Here is a 14,688-nt window from a genome sequence, read left to right on the forward strand (position 1 = left end):
CAATACCGATACATAAGTCACGGATAGCACCCTTGGTGCTAATAACTTTCTAAGTGCGCTTTATTTACAGTCTATGTTGAAGTAAAGTGGAGGTTGTTGAGGGTTAGTCTGGACCTAAAGGATCGTATTTGCTCATCACTTGTCGGACTTTGGCTTCACAGCACCCGTGTGAATAGCAACCCCCTTGGGTGGCTCCGCCCCTGTCGCTTCAAACACTCGGATCTTCAGGCTAGCGAGTTCGAAGGTTACCAAGTTATTGGCATAACTCCGCCTCGCTGGTTAGGACGCGATCCCATGATAATAGATTGATCAATCTAGGTGTTACGACACACGCAGGCAGCTCGGAGCAAGGTAGTATATCATTGCGATATTGTACTTTCACTTGGTCAGTGTAACGTTACACCGCTAAATGTCGTCATGGAGCATCTGTAAGTGTGAATCGGTCTGCCTTTTAGTTGAACACTCAACAGAAGGATTTATGCGTTATATTTTGCACATAGTCACAGTTCTGGAAATTGGTACGTTTGGCCTTCATGTACCACCAATGTAACATAACACACTTGATATGGATGTGCAACTTACTTCTTATCTACACACGACTATTTAAATGCCTACCACACACCGGGTACTACAAATGTATTATGATACAACCCAGGGTACGTTTGCACCCTTGCATATAAGGTCAATGCATCAATATGAAAGGTCTCTTATACTAATATCAAAGTTTTCTTATGAAATAGCATCATGTCATGTTATTAATTAGATCATTGTTGTAAATAAGTTATATTGGTACGCATTTAAGACACCCTTTCGCCATCTTGATATTTTTTGCAGTAATGTTAATGCAGCGTAATATATTGATGCACTTCTGCACCACCGTATTGACGAACTTTATGTACCATGGTATATATGCTTGTATAGTAGGTGTATGATCATAGGAACATAAACAGAATTATAATACTGCCTATCATCAGCATGCAATAACTGTGATTCGTGTTGGTGATTAAGGACGTGATGATAAAAGCAGCTGCTTAACTCTGAAAATTCAGGTTCAGATGGAGACTAAACCCAAACAAGTCGACGAAACTGCATTTTACAGGGAAACTGAAATCTCAAAATATATGTTACATTTGACGTTATCCATACGGTATTGCCAATATGCACCAGTACCGTCACAAAGTATACAAACAGTTGTTTACAGTTGTTAACAGTTGTTTGACGATTCGTTACTCGGGAAACCACGTAAAGATGAAGGGGAGAAAATAATTCTACTTTTTGTCAGGCGCGTACCTTGTGTGGCTTTGTATGTGTGTTTCGTTTAACACTATACCGACTGTATGACGACTGTCGTTAGACAGCTAAGTATGAACCAGACAATCCCGAGATTGACACAATGAGCATTGATCTACGAAACTGAAATACACCGGTGGCATGCGCCTACCAGCTGATCACAAATCTAACCCAGCAGATTCCTCTTGTCGTCTGTTACGGCCGGCACCCTAAGAATATATATACATATCCTGAATAAAGATGGGTTAAGTGAATTGATGGGTCAAACGAATTACATAAGTAAATCTATACATATAGGCAAGTGGTGATTTTCTAGGCAGCGTTCCGTTACCGCATTATTCCTTATTTGTAGTAACCATAAACAGAAACGGAACATGGTCTGGTGCCCATCTCACAGATATTGCAATATAGGAATTATACACCAAAACGTCGTTATATAAAGACAGACATGTATATTACCATCCACACGACCAACACATGATTTCATGTAACATGAATGCATACCTTATTCGAACTTTCTAAGTCACAGTTATGGGTTATAATATTACCGATATTTGTTACCTATAACAAAAGCATTGTAAATTCAAATGTAATTATTAATATGCAGTGACAATGAAATCGATAATTTCCATGGGGCGTTATTTGCAAACACTGTATGGGGCCAGTGAACATAAGCACAGTCCTAGGCCACTGTTTACCCTGTCTTCATAAATGCCAGCTATATTACGGTTGTTTGTGCATAAAAGGGTCTGGACCAGGTAAACCCTTGATTAATGCCAAAGCATCGACCCATGCACTTCCAGTCAACTAAATCGAACAGCTCAACCACCCGATCTACTTGGTTTTTGGCAACGTATTTTAATCCAGGCAATTACAGGTTACTGGGAACGTATTTTAATCCAGGCAGTCACAGGTTACTAGAAACGTATTTTAATCAACGCAATCACAGGTTGCTGGCAACGTATTTTAATCAGCATATTCACAGGTTACTGGCAACGTATTTTAATCCACACAATCACAGGTTACTGGCAACGCATTATATTTCAGGCAGGGCTGCATGTTAGTCCCAATAAACCTAATACATGGCATGTTTAGGGATACATTCAAGGTAAATACATCTACCTTTTCATGCAATCACAAGAAGGTACCAAGGAAAGCGAAGTTTAATGTACAATTTGCATGAAAAACGTACTGATACTCACTAGAAAAAAGTACTAACACCCGGTGTTTGCGTCATGATCGGCGAGATGTGCGCGTCTCACCCCACCCGGGGCTCCCCAGACAAGCTTATGTTGAGTCAGTGGTTTACTATACCTATCCTCTATATTCCAGACATGATTGGAAGCCTTTGGGGGTTTATATCTTAAGAAATCGTGTGGACAGATAACTCTTGGAATTACGAACAGGTCACACCTGATATTAGTATTAACTGATGACTTGGTTGAAGTTGTTTATCAGGAATTCCTCTGTGGGTTGGGCATTTTTCCCAAATGTTTATTTATGAGGTGGCAAAATCTCAATCACAAAAATTGACGTATGATGCAATTATTCAGTTTGACTTTTTTGTTGACATATTTAGTAGTGATTGTGTTTGTGTTAACAATCTCACCTTGAGAAACCCCCGGGACTCTGTTTGATACTGATTCATAAACAGGTTCAAACTATAGTCGGAACTGTACACCCGACTCTGCCGAAATTCCTTATGGTTCTAGAAAGGGTTTTGTCACATTTATTCAACCCGTTTGGAATTTATTACTGCAGCCATTAACAAATCAACAAATCCTCTGTAGGTTTCATGTTGAAAAACTGGAAGATACACAGTCCTTTCTATTATGTCCACTTCTCTCGTACATATACAAGTGCAAGAATGTATTCATGACCGCGTTCACCTTTGATGTCTTGAATAAAGTCAATACTGTCGTAGGTCCAAATAATGTAATGTTCTTGAACATATTAAATTATAATATTGTACTGTCATAACACAAAATTGAGCGTAGTATTTTGTCCACGTTAGGAACATTGTCAATACTGGACTGGCGTCGAGTCTAACATATAGCACCCCTTTCCAACATATACTTGTGCAAAAATGTATTGCCATGACAAATGACTCAACGAATAGAAAAGCATATAACAAAACATTAGTATTTCCAAACGTCAGCCACAAACCTTGTACCTTGTACATGTGTATGTCATAAAGGGTGACGTATGTGCATCCCAAACAAGCAACACGTATACACCTGTCCAGGTGCGTTTCTGCACGAAAAATATAATATTGACACTTGTTTCTCAAAAACACACAAGCTTGTTTGAAACCGTACGTATACTTCCACTCGTCTATGTGCTTTTAGTTACGCATCCAGATTGACGAACATACCACTTGGAACCATGTAAAGAGTACTTAAAGATCTCACTACTTCATTTACTTAATATATTGTGAGTCAAGTATGCATTTATTTATGTGAAATTCTATAATCGACTATCTTATTTGCTTATGATTATATACTATAATTACTCATTCCCAAAGTGTAGTCTCTTCATACTGCCAGTAATACCAACCATGATTTATGTGATAACATAAATATAACAGTCTGCTTTAAACCAGGGCATCAATAACCCTCGTATCGTCTGGTTTTATTGATGTTATATATTTACCCTCTTTATAATAACTGATAATACTGTCTCTTAAGGCGTCTCGACTGGCAAAAGATCTAGGTTATAACGTATATTTACTTACTCAGAATATAACTGCTTTTGTTGCGAAATTATCAGTAAGATATCCCGCTGTATGTAACAGTGTAAACTATAATAAACATTTGATTATAGATGTAACAGAAGTGTAATGGAAAATTTCATTTGTAATGCATATTTTCTTTCACGTTTGAAATGATTCAAGTTTGCAACTAATATTGATATACACCTGTATTCGAAATGGTTATTGTCTATTGTGGAGTAATATTTCAAAAACTGACGATGACATGTATATGTTCCTCAATATACAGCTTTGATATGGAGGGATATCACGATGTGTCTAGTCCACCCGCTCCGTAACAACACCAAGATATTTAAATGCAAAACCGTTAGAGTGATTGCATAAATGTATTTCTTGTGTCTATAGGAACAAATATGTTTAATATGTGCCACGGGACTTGACGTGTTTTAAGCGCGGCGTATTGTGTGCACTATTTATTTCAATGACTTTTTGGTTCTGGAAACTCAGACCTCATTATTGGGGAAATGGTAAATGGTAAAAAATGGATAGTGACTCGTATTACAACCTGATGGACGCGTCATTGATTCAGATCAACATATGGCGGAGTGTAGTATCATTCCCGATCAACTCGTCAAACATTCTGGCGGACTGATCTGGGTAGAGAACGGCCCTCTCAATAACCTCTTCATTGCATGCATGCGCGAACACCTGATGTCATCTCGATGTAATAGTGATTGATAAATACATACACATCAATACTTGCAGTCTCAAAATAGACTTTGATTTCAGCTGACAGTTCTTGAGAAGAATAATAGACTGATCTTAAATAGTGATCAAATTTGTAACTCTCTTTTGTGAAAACACAGAAGTGTAATCATAGGATGCTTCGATCCACCATTCTTCCTTCTGTTCTCACTGATGATGTTCCAAATCCTTTCCAGCAAAAACATTGCATATAGAAGCAATGCTACCAAAGAGAGTATTTTAACATTGGCAAGAGTAAACCCAGAAGTGTGTATACAGTATCAACATGAAATCTGCTAGATTGTGATGTTATTGCTGCAGGCGTACCATAAAACACTAATGAAATTGTTTCAAGTAAAGAAATCGAACAGACGTGAGCAGAAATGATTAATTACATACCTGCAGAAATAAGCATCATACACACTTCCTATGTGTTGTAAAGAATGTTAATGAAGAAACTGTGCTCTTCACGACTTGTGTTGATTTCATAAATATTACCTATATATTATTATATTTATGTTCCGATACTCCACATAATTCGTAGTTGACAATGAAAATTAGAATCAAATCAAGTTAAAATTTAGACGGATTTGATCGGTACGCAAACTGCATTTACTAACAATGTCATTGAAATAGAATATAAATCCTATGTTATTAATTAGTTTTAACATATATAACACACCGGGGAAAAGGGGATGGTTCATTCTCATGTGCCTTTACCGTGTCGTGCGCGAGTTCTCTAAGGAATATTTCACCGGACATGGTTCATGTTGGTAATGTCAATTGTTTGTGTTAGTAAAACAAGGCTTACTGAGCTTCAGAAATATGGTTAATTTTACCTTCAGCACTTCAAGAAAATTCATATACAGGCTAGGAGATCGGTGAAACTGACGTCCTCACAAATAAAATATTATAAACTTTGCAGGGGCTTAATCAATCTTTACAGGTGTTAATACAATAATAATAGATTACAGGTATAAGAGTAAATACAAGTCTGAAATAGGTGACAATATACACAATATCCGGTCGTTTATGGACATTGTCCAGTGTAAGCCGTTATACATGATCTAGTAAGAGGCGTTCTTTCAACGTCGATATAACCAAGTCGTTATATAGCTCGTGCAAACTTTCCCTGTACCGTGAATGACACTACACCCATGTCACTTTTCGAAAATATTTGCTGGTTATGGGATTAGAAATATATATTAAATAGTAACTCTATCACTTACATTCCAGACTACATGTGAGCATGTAATATATAGCAAGACGGACAAACTGTTTTGAATTTCTCTAAATAATGTGACGAAAATAAAGTGTTCAGTCAGTAAATAAGTAAAATGTAAATAAACTGGACTATGTATTCAATCAATAAACAGTCCAGCTTCCTTGCTAAGTTCGGAACGCTTTCTCAAAGAACCGAAAAATAAAATCTAAGTACGTGTATGAGCAATAAATATTATTTTTCTAACTTCTCTCGTCTCCTTTAATTTCTTTTGTTTAAAATGTTTTTGAAGTAAATAATGGCTGTTTCTAATGGTTATGAAAGGAACAGCAATGTTATATGCATCTTAAGAGGTGCTTGTTTCTGAAAGTGTCCCCCCTAGAGTACTTATACCCTTAGCATCTTGTCAAACTCTTGACGGTAATGACTTGCATTGGTTTCGCGATCTTGACTCGGAGCTCAGAATGAGCACCACAGCAGGCTATCCTTCCCGACTCCTCATGTCAAATAATCCCTCGCAAATCAAAATTAAGCTATTTCTGAAGTGTTGAAAGATTATGTAAGTAAAGCTTGGGCAAGGCTGTCGATTATAAGAGACAAAACAGTGATTGCAGTGTCGCACACGATGCGATGACTTCTGAAAAGGAATGGACCTGAGGACTTCGTGGAGAAATTGCCTGGAAGAGAAGCCTATTCATTGATCTCTCCAAGTTCAATCATTCATTTCACTTAAAATTATTGATGGCTGGCTGGCCAGGACCACACCTGAGAGCTGTCAGTCAAGAAGAAGGGGCACGCCTTTATATCCATTCCCACCAATCACGGTGCAGAGATTGCTTTAAGTAGGTGGGGTTAATCGTTGAAGGGCTAGGAGCCTACCGCCGTGTGAAGAACAAAATATGATAGTGTGTTGTGAAGCCGGCTATATCACTTGACTGGTTCCTTTATGTAATGGTAGATCGGGTAGAACGACTCCAACCGTTGTAGAAGACATTTACACACAACTCATATTATTGCAGATGGAGAGCGATCTAGACATGCATGCAGCCAAATCCGCCAATTTCTCCGTGACGGCCTTACTAGATCTCCCTGAGGGGGGCAAGATCACCGCCTGTACAAGCCCCAGGGTGGAGGGTGAGGGTCTTGACCTCACCACGACAGCCTCGGTTCCTACACTCAACAGCGTTCCACCCGCATATTATGACAATTCGGATAATCCATATACCCGATGGCTTCAGACTAACGAGAACATCCACTATACAGGTACGTGAATCTACCCCTATCTCCTCTGTACTGATAGTCATACCCGTCAATATCTTTAACTGCGTGGTAGGGTGTTTATCGGGTGGAAAAGCAACACGGATATAATAGGCTCAATTGAAAGGTTCGCTTTCGAAACCACCTCTGCTAGAATACTGTTTAATACCCGATGTATTATAACTCACACAGTAAAAAGCTGAAGTTTCAAACATGAGTGCGACAGCTCTGTAAAAAATAAAATTTGACACGAATTATTTAGTAAGGCATTTGCCTCCCGAAGTGTCTTTCTTCATATGTGTTTCTAAAATCTTTATTTAAAGTTCATATCTTACTGTTGCGTTTTACGTTGCAAATTATTTTTCTACCATAATGTATTTCTGACACCTCTTTGAAAGAAACAGAATAGCAAGAATCGAGGCTAAAACTACAGTATAAGAGAAAGGTAAACTGGACATATTGAACACATTTCTCCTAACCTATTTTCCTCTGAGTTTGATCTATTTGTAGTGAGATACTATGATAAGTAAGGGTAGTATCTCTCCAGGATGTAAGTTAACCTCTACATCAAATCTTACTGAACACTTGAGACATAGGGTAAGCTCTTGAATCACTTAACACGGGCGAAGTCAAACAGAACGCACCTTAAGAACCTTTCAAGCTGTAAACATGTAAGTGTGTTGGGAAGATGTTTTTAATTCTTCAAATTTAATGAAAGGAATTTACTTCAGGAAATATTTCTATTCTTGACGACTGCGTTTTGAATATCCGCTGAGGAATAACATAACACAGACATGCCCTTGCAAAAGCTGTCAATATATATATATGATTTCAGAAAAAGTGAAAAGTTTAACACACTTATACATGTGTTTAAATGTGTTTCTTTATCCACAAAGACATACGCATCAGAGTCTATGGTATAAAATCATAGTGTCTCTCTTTTACATTGTTTATCCGGATACAACTGCTATATTTGATATGAAGGAACGGATTTGCACCTGTGTAGGAAAATATCTAGTTGGATAGCAAATTCAGAAGCACGTTTCCAAACACAGATGATTATCTGAAAGCGGATCAGCCATAGATTATTACGAAGCGAGCACAAATTTCACACCAGACATCAATAAAGTTATTGTAAGACTATAAATCCTTTTAAATGGTCATCGATTTCCTCGCAGACTGTTAACTGGATTATCGCTTAATTTCGATTGCACACCTAACGGGTCAATAATCTGTGCACGTGCAGTTTGGCGTGTGTCCCGCATGGTGTCAATTTGATGCTAAAAGGCATTCTCTTGCATGTTTGTATTAAACTGAAAATTGATTTCATTTTTTCCTCTTAAGAAATGTAACATTTTCTTTATCCGGTTTTGCTTTTAGAATTTTGAGTAGATCGTGCACAGGCCTTATGAGAATAATTTAAAGTATTGTATAATTCTGTGGAACGGTATCCGCGATTTAACTTGAAGATGTAGGCATGATAATTGGTTTAATCACACAATAATAATTACATGAGTACGCCATTTCTGAAACAAATTATCACCTTATGTAAACATCGTTTCACCTATTACCGACCATCAGGCACGGTCACCATTACAAAATGATTCATGAACACATGTATATCATATAGTTGGGACCTTACAACGAACGCTGCCTTTAATATAGATTTATTATAATTAGGAATGTTTTCTTCATGGCTGACCAACCAACATGTAACATCTCAAATCTATTAACTTACTTAAAAACAAGAATGTGAACACTCGTTTCCATCCATTGCTTTGGGTCTTTTTTATACTAATTAATGTGCTTCTAATCTCGAATACATGTTTATGATGGACATAAAAGACAACTCTCCTTCTATCTGTGTGTATGTTTGAGGATTAAGAGTAACTTCCGCAAGTGAACAAAGAAAATTATGAGACGCTATATTTCCCCAGCCCTACTAATGTTAATATAACGCTTGTTGTAGCTGTTCGTTATGTGAAGTAGTCTTACGGAATACTTTGATGCTTGGAGGTATTGCATCGAATATTATTGTTTAAAGGTTTGCACAGCAGACTCGGTGTGTGTTTTGTATCAGGCAAATAACACTGAACCTGAGCTAGATTCAATATTAAGTGCCAGTGTTCATAAATCATGGCATGTAGCCGTTCATGAGCACATGAAGCCACAACGGCTATATCCTCATCAAAGTACATATTTCATATGAATCAAACATACTGGTTCAGTATGTGTCTATTGTGTCTCATTTATGGTATATAATGTAATCATACTTTATGCTATTATGATAATTTCACTGAATCTGCAACTTTTTAGTAGTATATTACACTACAGTACGGTACACTAAGAGAGTGTAATCCCAAATATGGCATATGTTACATAGTTCTGTATATCCATGAACTCAGATAAAAGCTGACTGAAAAGTAATCTAAAATACAGCGACAATACACAAGCAAGAGTACACACATATAGAAAATGTTTCTCTTGATACTGGTGAATTGCAAATCAATTAACCAAAACAACACTTTTACGTAGACATCCGTGTAAATTTCATCTTAACAGGTAAATTTGAAATTAATCATGCTCATCATAGTGTAGAAACTCTCTCTGTGTTGGTGTTTCAATAGCAAACATTCACAAGTCAACTATAAGTATTGCTTTTATGAAAAGAAACACAAGTGTCAAGTTTTGTCCCACAGTTTGAAAGGTTCCCCACAAAGGGTGTTCACAATCCAGTAGGGACCCCCAGCTATCTATATGCTGACATGAAGATACAATTATATGCCTCGGGGGATATGTCACTATTGTTGATGGTGATTTCACGGGACAACTAGATTTGTGTGAGCCTCATTGGTTTGACCTTAAAGTCACTTGATATTCACTTCAGTTTGGCACCAGAGCCAATGTGAGTCTTAGAATACTTCAAGAACACACTTTCTTCATACAGTGTTAGGAATGCTATTTACTGCCGTATACACTATGCAGGATTTCTTTAAAGTAGATATTTCATGTACATAAAAGGTACACCCCATAATTGAAATCCATACAGCGGTTCCCCAAAGCTACTTTGTGTATATGTCTTGTAGTACCTACACTAATACAGTAGTGCACATGGAATGCAAATTAGACTCTACATCTTAACTTATGGTTCTATAGGGAAATAACGGAACTATTTCACCTCATTCAGTTTATACCCTTTACGCATACAGATTCTGTACGTGCTTATTTTTCACTTGATGATTGTTGCATGTTTTCTTTTTTTTTGTCGTTGTACCAACTTTATCAAAAATACATAATCACTGAATAGGCAATACAATGAAACAACACAAAATTTAAACACATCTACAAATAAATCACTTTTGTTATTTCTTTAAACATACTTTCAGTTATGGTAAGTGTCACAAACGTACCGCCATGCTAATACGCGTTTCCGTCTTTGGTGACACTGATCAGAAAATTGCCATACATTTTATGTACATCATGGTAGTGATGTTGAAATAGTATCGACATCATAACAGAATAAAACGGTGTGATATGCATGCTGTATTTATCAGATAAAAGCTATAATTACGCACGCTTAAAGGTATCTAAGGGACCTCACTTCCTGTCCCCTATTGTCTTCGGGTCGATAGGCGCCCCAAGGGCACGGCAATTATCAATTAGGATCGAGGTTTCAGATAAAATACAGATTACACAGCAATATTGTCCCACGAATGAACATAACTCATCGTAAAAGTGTGAAATTACACATGGCTATGAATGTCGACATCACCGTAAAACTGTTTTTAATTTCTCAATATTGTCAATAACTAACTATCGATCTGCGATGTCTTCTATGAACACAAAGTAAGTCCACTGGCTCAGGTGCGATTGTTGGAGACATGGCTGTCTCAAGTAATTGTTTTAAGTTGTTTCCCGTAACTGTCTTCTTAGTGATGTAATTGAAATCCGAACTTATTTGTTATTGTATTGCTCCAAAAATATTGAGATATTTTTATCTATATTCAAATTTATCTTGAAACACTGATATATTTCTATTATCAGACATTACAGAAACAGCAATTTTACTAACGGCTTCCCAGGAAATAAACCTCTTATGTTATTAGTTGTTCTGAAAATAAGACCAACATCAAAGCATAAATAATATGATTAAATAATTGATTATTTTGCAGAAATCAATAATATGTTAAACAGAAGAAAAGTAAATATACCGGTAATAGTTTAAAACTCACTATGTATTATGCATTCTGTAAAAGTGAATGTATGTGAAAGCAACAGGAATATATATGTATATGTCATAAAATGTCATGAAATGTCATAAATCATGAAAAGACATGAGTGTGTGTGAGTGTGTTTGTGCGCGCGCCTGTGTGTGTGATGTATAGGACATACATACATGGATAGATCTTAAGTTTTCAAATAGGTTTTCGCAATGAAATGTTTCACATAATATTTAGTACAATGTTACATGCAATATTTTTCATGTACGCCCTTTAATGTACACACATAGTAAGTGAACTGTTTCATAATTAACTTTACAATAGTCATGACGCGATTTCAAGGGTACATTAGCGTAAAATATGTCTCAACTGGACCCTGCGTTTATTTCGCAAATAAAAAGGACCGCGTTTATTTTATGTTTATTCATTATGAGTGAGGTGGAGATGTGCTTGTGGTACATCAGTTAAAATACTTTGGCATTGTTAAAAGTAAAAGCCTGGCTGTTGGAATTGTTGCGGTTTTGAAGTCGGTACAAAATCATACATCTGTGTATCTTCCACTCCATCTTCCAAAATGTATCTATCTTAACTGCCTTTTGGACGTGTTATATTTATACTGTATTGTAATAATGTTCTACCTGTTATACACAACTAATATACTTATACATATACTGTTTTGAAAATGTGCGGAAAGAAAAAAATGTGAATAATTACTATAACAGTGTGAAAACGTCTTTGAAAGACAATTGGGTGACAATATACAAAATATAATTGTATGTATGCACATGTGTGTTTATTTTACTTTAATGTTCTATTTATAGGAACCTACAAGTGGATAGGTATTTATCATAACAGATTTATGTGTTCATAATATCTGAGACGAAATATTTAAGATGTTTCTGATTGACGACAAAGGTATACTAATTTACCTTTTAAATGTGACATGTAAATATGAAGTTTACAAATATGAATTTTCCATTTCTGGTTATAACTGTTCAAGGATCTGTTCAAATCCGTTACTTCACTGATGATGATTTAGTGTGTCAGTGTTGAACAAAAGTACGCGGAGTCCAAAATAGTAAAATTTCATATTTTGAATAAATAAACCACAAAACGGATCATGTTACCAAACAGTTAAAAGGAGCTTGTCACAAGCCATGAAATATAACAAAAAGTATTACTCAGTAATTAGGCATATAGATTTCATTAGTTTGACTCAGTCGGCACTGCGTTATCGATTTGTCTTAGGAGAAGACAAACACGTCAGTTGAGAGTATACTACCACCAGTAAATCTATATCGTGCACCCACTGGCCTTTGGGTTACCGCTGGACATGGTAATTTATATTCTGAACGTACATCCCGTTGTTATCATAGACAAGGCAAAGTTGAAGTAGAACCCTCCAAGTGCACCCCGACCTCAAACAAAAAGTATTACATATTAAGTAACTTGAAGGGGTCTGTTAACAAAAAGATTATCTATTTCTGAAAAGTTGTTATTTGTTTTAGGAATACCGGCCAACAGTGTGACAAGCTCCAACGGAGACCTGTCACAGCATGACAGCGACAGTCACGTGAGCTCTCCTGGCAAGAGCGCAGACTCCCTAAAGCAGGAACCGGAAGAGTCCGACAGTGATGATGAAAAGGGCAAAGATGATGATGAATCAGGTTCCGGTCCAACCGGAAATGGAGATCCACCTAAGAAAAGGAAACGACGAGTGTTATTTTCAAAGGCTCAGACATATGAGCTGGAGAGGCGATTCCGCCAGCAGCGCTACCTGTCTGCGCCAGAAAGAGAACACCTTGCAAGTATAATTAGACTGACGCCAACTCAAGTGAAAATATGGTTCCAGAATCACCGTTATAAGTTGAAGCGAGCGCGACAAGAGAAGGGTCTGAGTGACCTCAACCCTCTCCCGTCACCACGCCGAGTAGCCGTCCCTGTCCTTGTCAAAGATGGCATCCCATGTCAACGGACAAGTGTCAATGCTCCACTAGTCAAATCACAGGACCATATGTCCATGCAACACAACCTCAATGGCATGGGCATGTCCTTAAATAATGGACTGAACCACGCAAACTCGCTAGGTATGAACCACTCAATGAGCTCCTATCCGTCCATGGCAAATCCAAGCACTTTGTCCAACTCCAATATGAACATGAACATGAGCTGTGCATACAGTATGAGTTCAATGGGCTCAATGAATTCAATGAATCTGAATGTACCCAATGTGAACAATATGAACGTGTTGCCTGGCTACAGTCATCCACTAATGCAACCACAGACGCGTTGGTGGTGACACACTGTTCTTCACAATCGTGCCTTACCTTCTCCTTAGACAACAGGTCTAAGGTCATATTCAGGCCTTGAGGCCTAGCCCGGGCCTCCATAAGACTTTCCTTGGGTGCACGGACTGCACAATGGTCCATGCAAATGTTTGAAATGTTGATATGGACAGATGTCATTCTACTACACTGAAGGTGTGTTCCAAGAGGCAGAAAGTCACAAGCACTCAGACATTGGACTCAATGTATTCTTCATCTCCTTATTTGTATTTATTCCACTCTTGAAAGTCATGTGTCATGTTATGCAGAATCTGAAGTTATATCCAGGTCATACACGCCTGATGGTATCTCATAATTTGCTCTGATTATTACTAGAATCGTGCAGATGACGAACGGCTGCTTTGCCCCGGATACATGTCACGCCTTGTTCTGCACTGGTACCTAATTCATCTTACTCATCTCTTCTTCGAAAGATCTCTGTGACAATAAAATTGTCTATTCAAGCATTAGAACAATACGTTTATCATTTTATGTTTTGCCGCATGGACGTGCCACAGTTTCAACCTGCATACCGCACATGTTACAACACGCATTATGAACCATTAACACTACATTGTAGTGGTGCATAGTGGCCATGTTTTACTTTTGATGAAATTCAGTTAAAAGCAAATTATATACACAGCTCCACTTTTACAGAATCTAGAGATATTCGCACAGAAATGAAACTTTGAGAAGCCAACAATGAATACATAATACAATTCAACGGAACCCGGAACTGACATAGCAACTGTTATATAACATTAACGACAGTAATAAAACTCGCTTTCTGTCAAATATATCTGCGTATATATCCTGCTATAAGAAAAAGTTAAGGACAACATAATGTCTTTGATGTTACTAAAGGTAATCTAAATCTTATAACCATTTATTGTCATATTAAATAAACGGCCTGTTTTTAAT

At 37.2% G+C, this 14,688-nt stretch overlaps 1 protein-coding gene across 1 annotated transcript; it reads left to right on the forward strand.

The window, feature by feature from the left end:
* Positions 1 to 311: 311 nt before the first annotated feature.
* On the forward strand, positions 312 to 14,237 carry LOC137294376 (homeobox protein Nkx-2.2a-like). The gene is made up of 3 exons (XM_067825379.1): positions 312 to 351; positions 6,986 to 7,229; positions 12,952 to 14,237. Exons 2-3 carry the CDS (start codon positions 6,986 to 6,988, stop codon positions 13,740 to 13,742), a joined length of 1,035 nt encoding a protein of 344 aa, XP_067681480.1. The 5' UTR covers positions 312 to 351; the 3' UTR covers positions 13,743 to 14,237.
* The last annotated feature ends 451 nt before the right edge of the window (positions 14,238 to 14,688 follow it).

The sequence above is a fragment of the Haliotis asinina genome, chromosome 8, assembly GCF_037392515.1.
Source record: "Haliotis asinina isolate JCU_RB_2024 chromosome 8, JCU_Hal_asi_v2, whole genome shotgun sequence".
NCBI classification, from domain to species: domain Eukaryota; kingdom Metazoa; phylum Mollusca; class Gastropoda; order Lepetellida; family Haliotidae; genus Haliotis; species Haliotis asinina.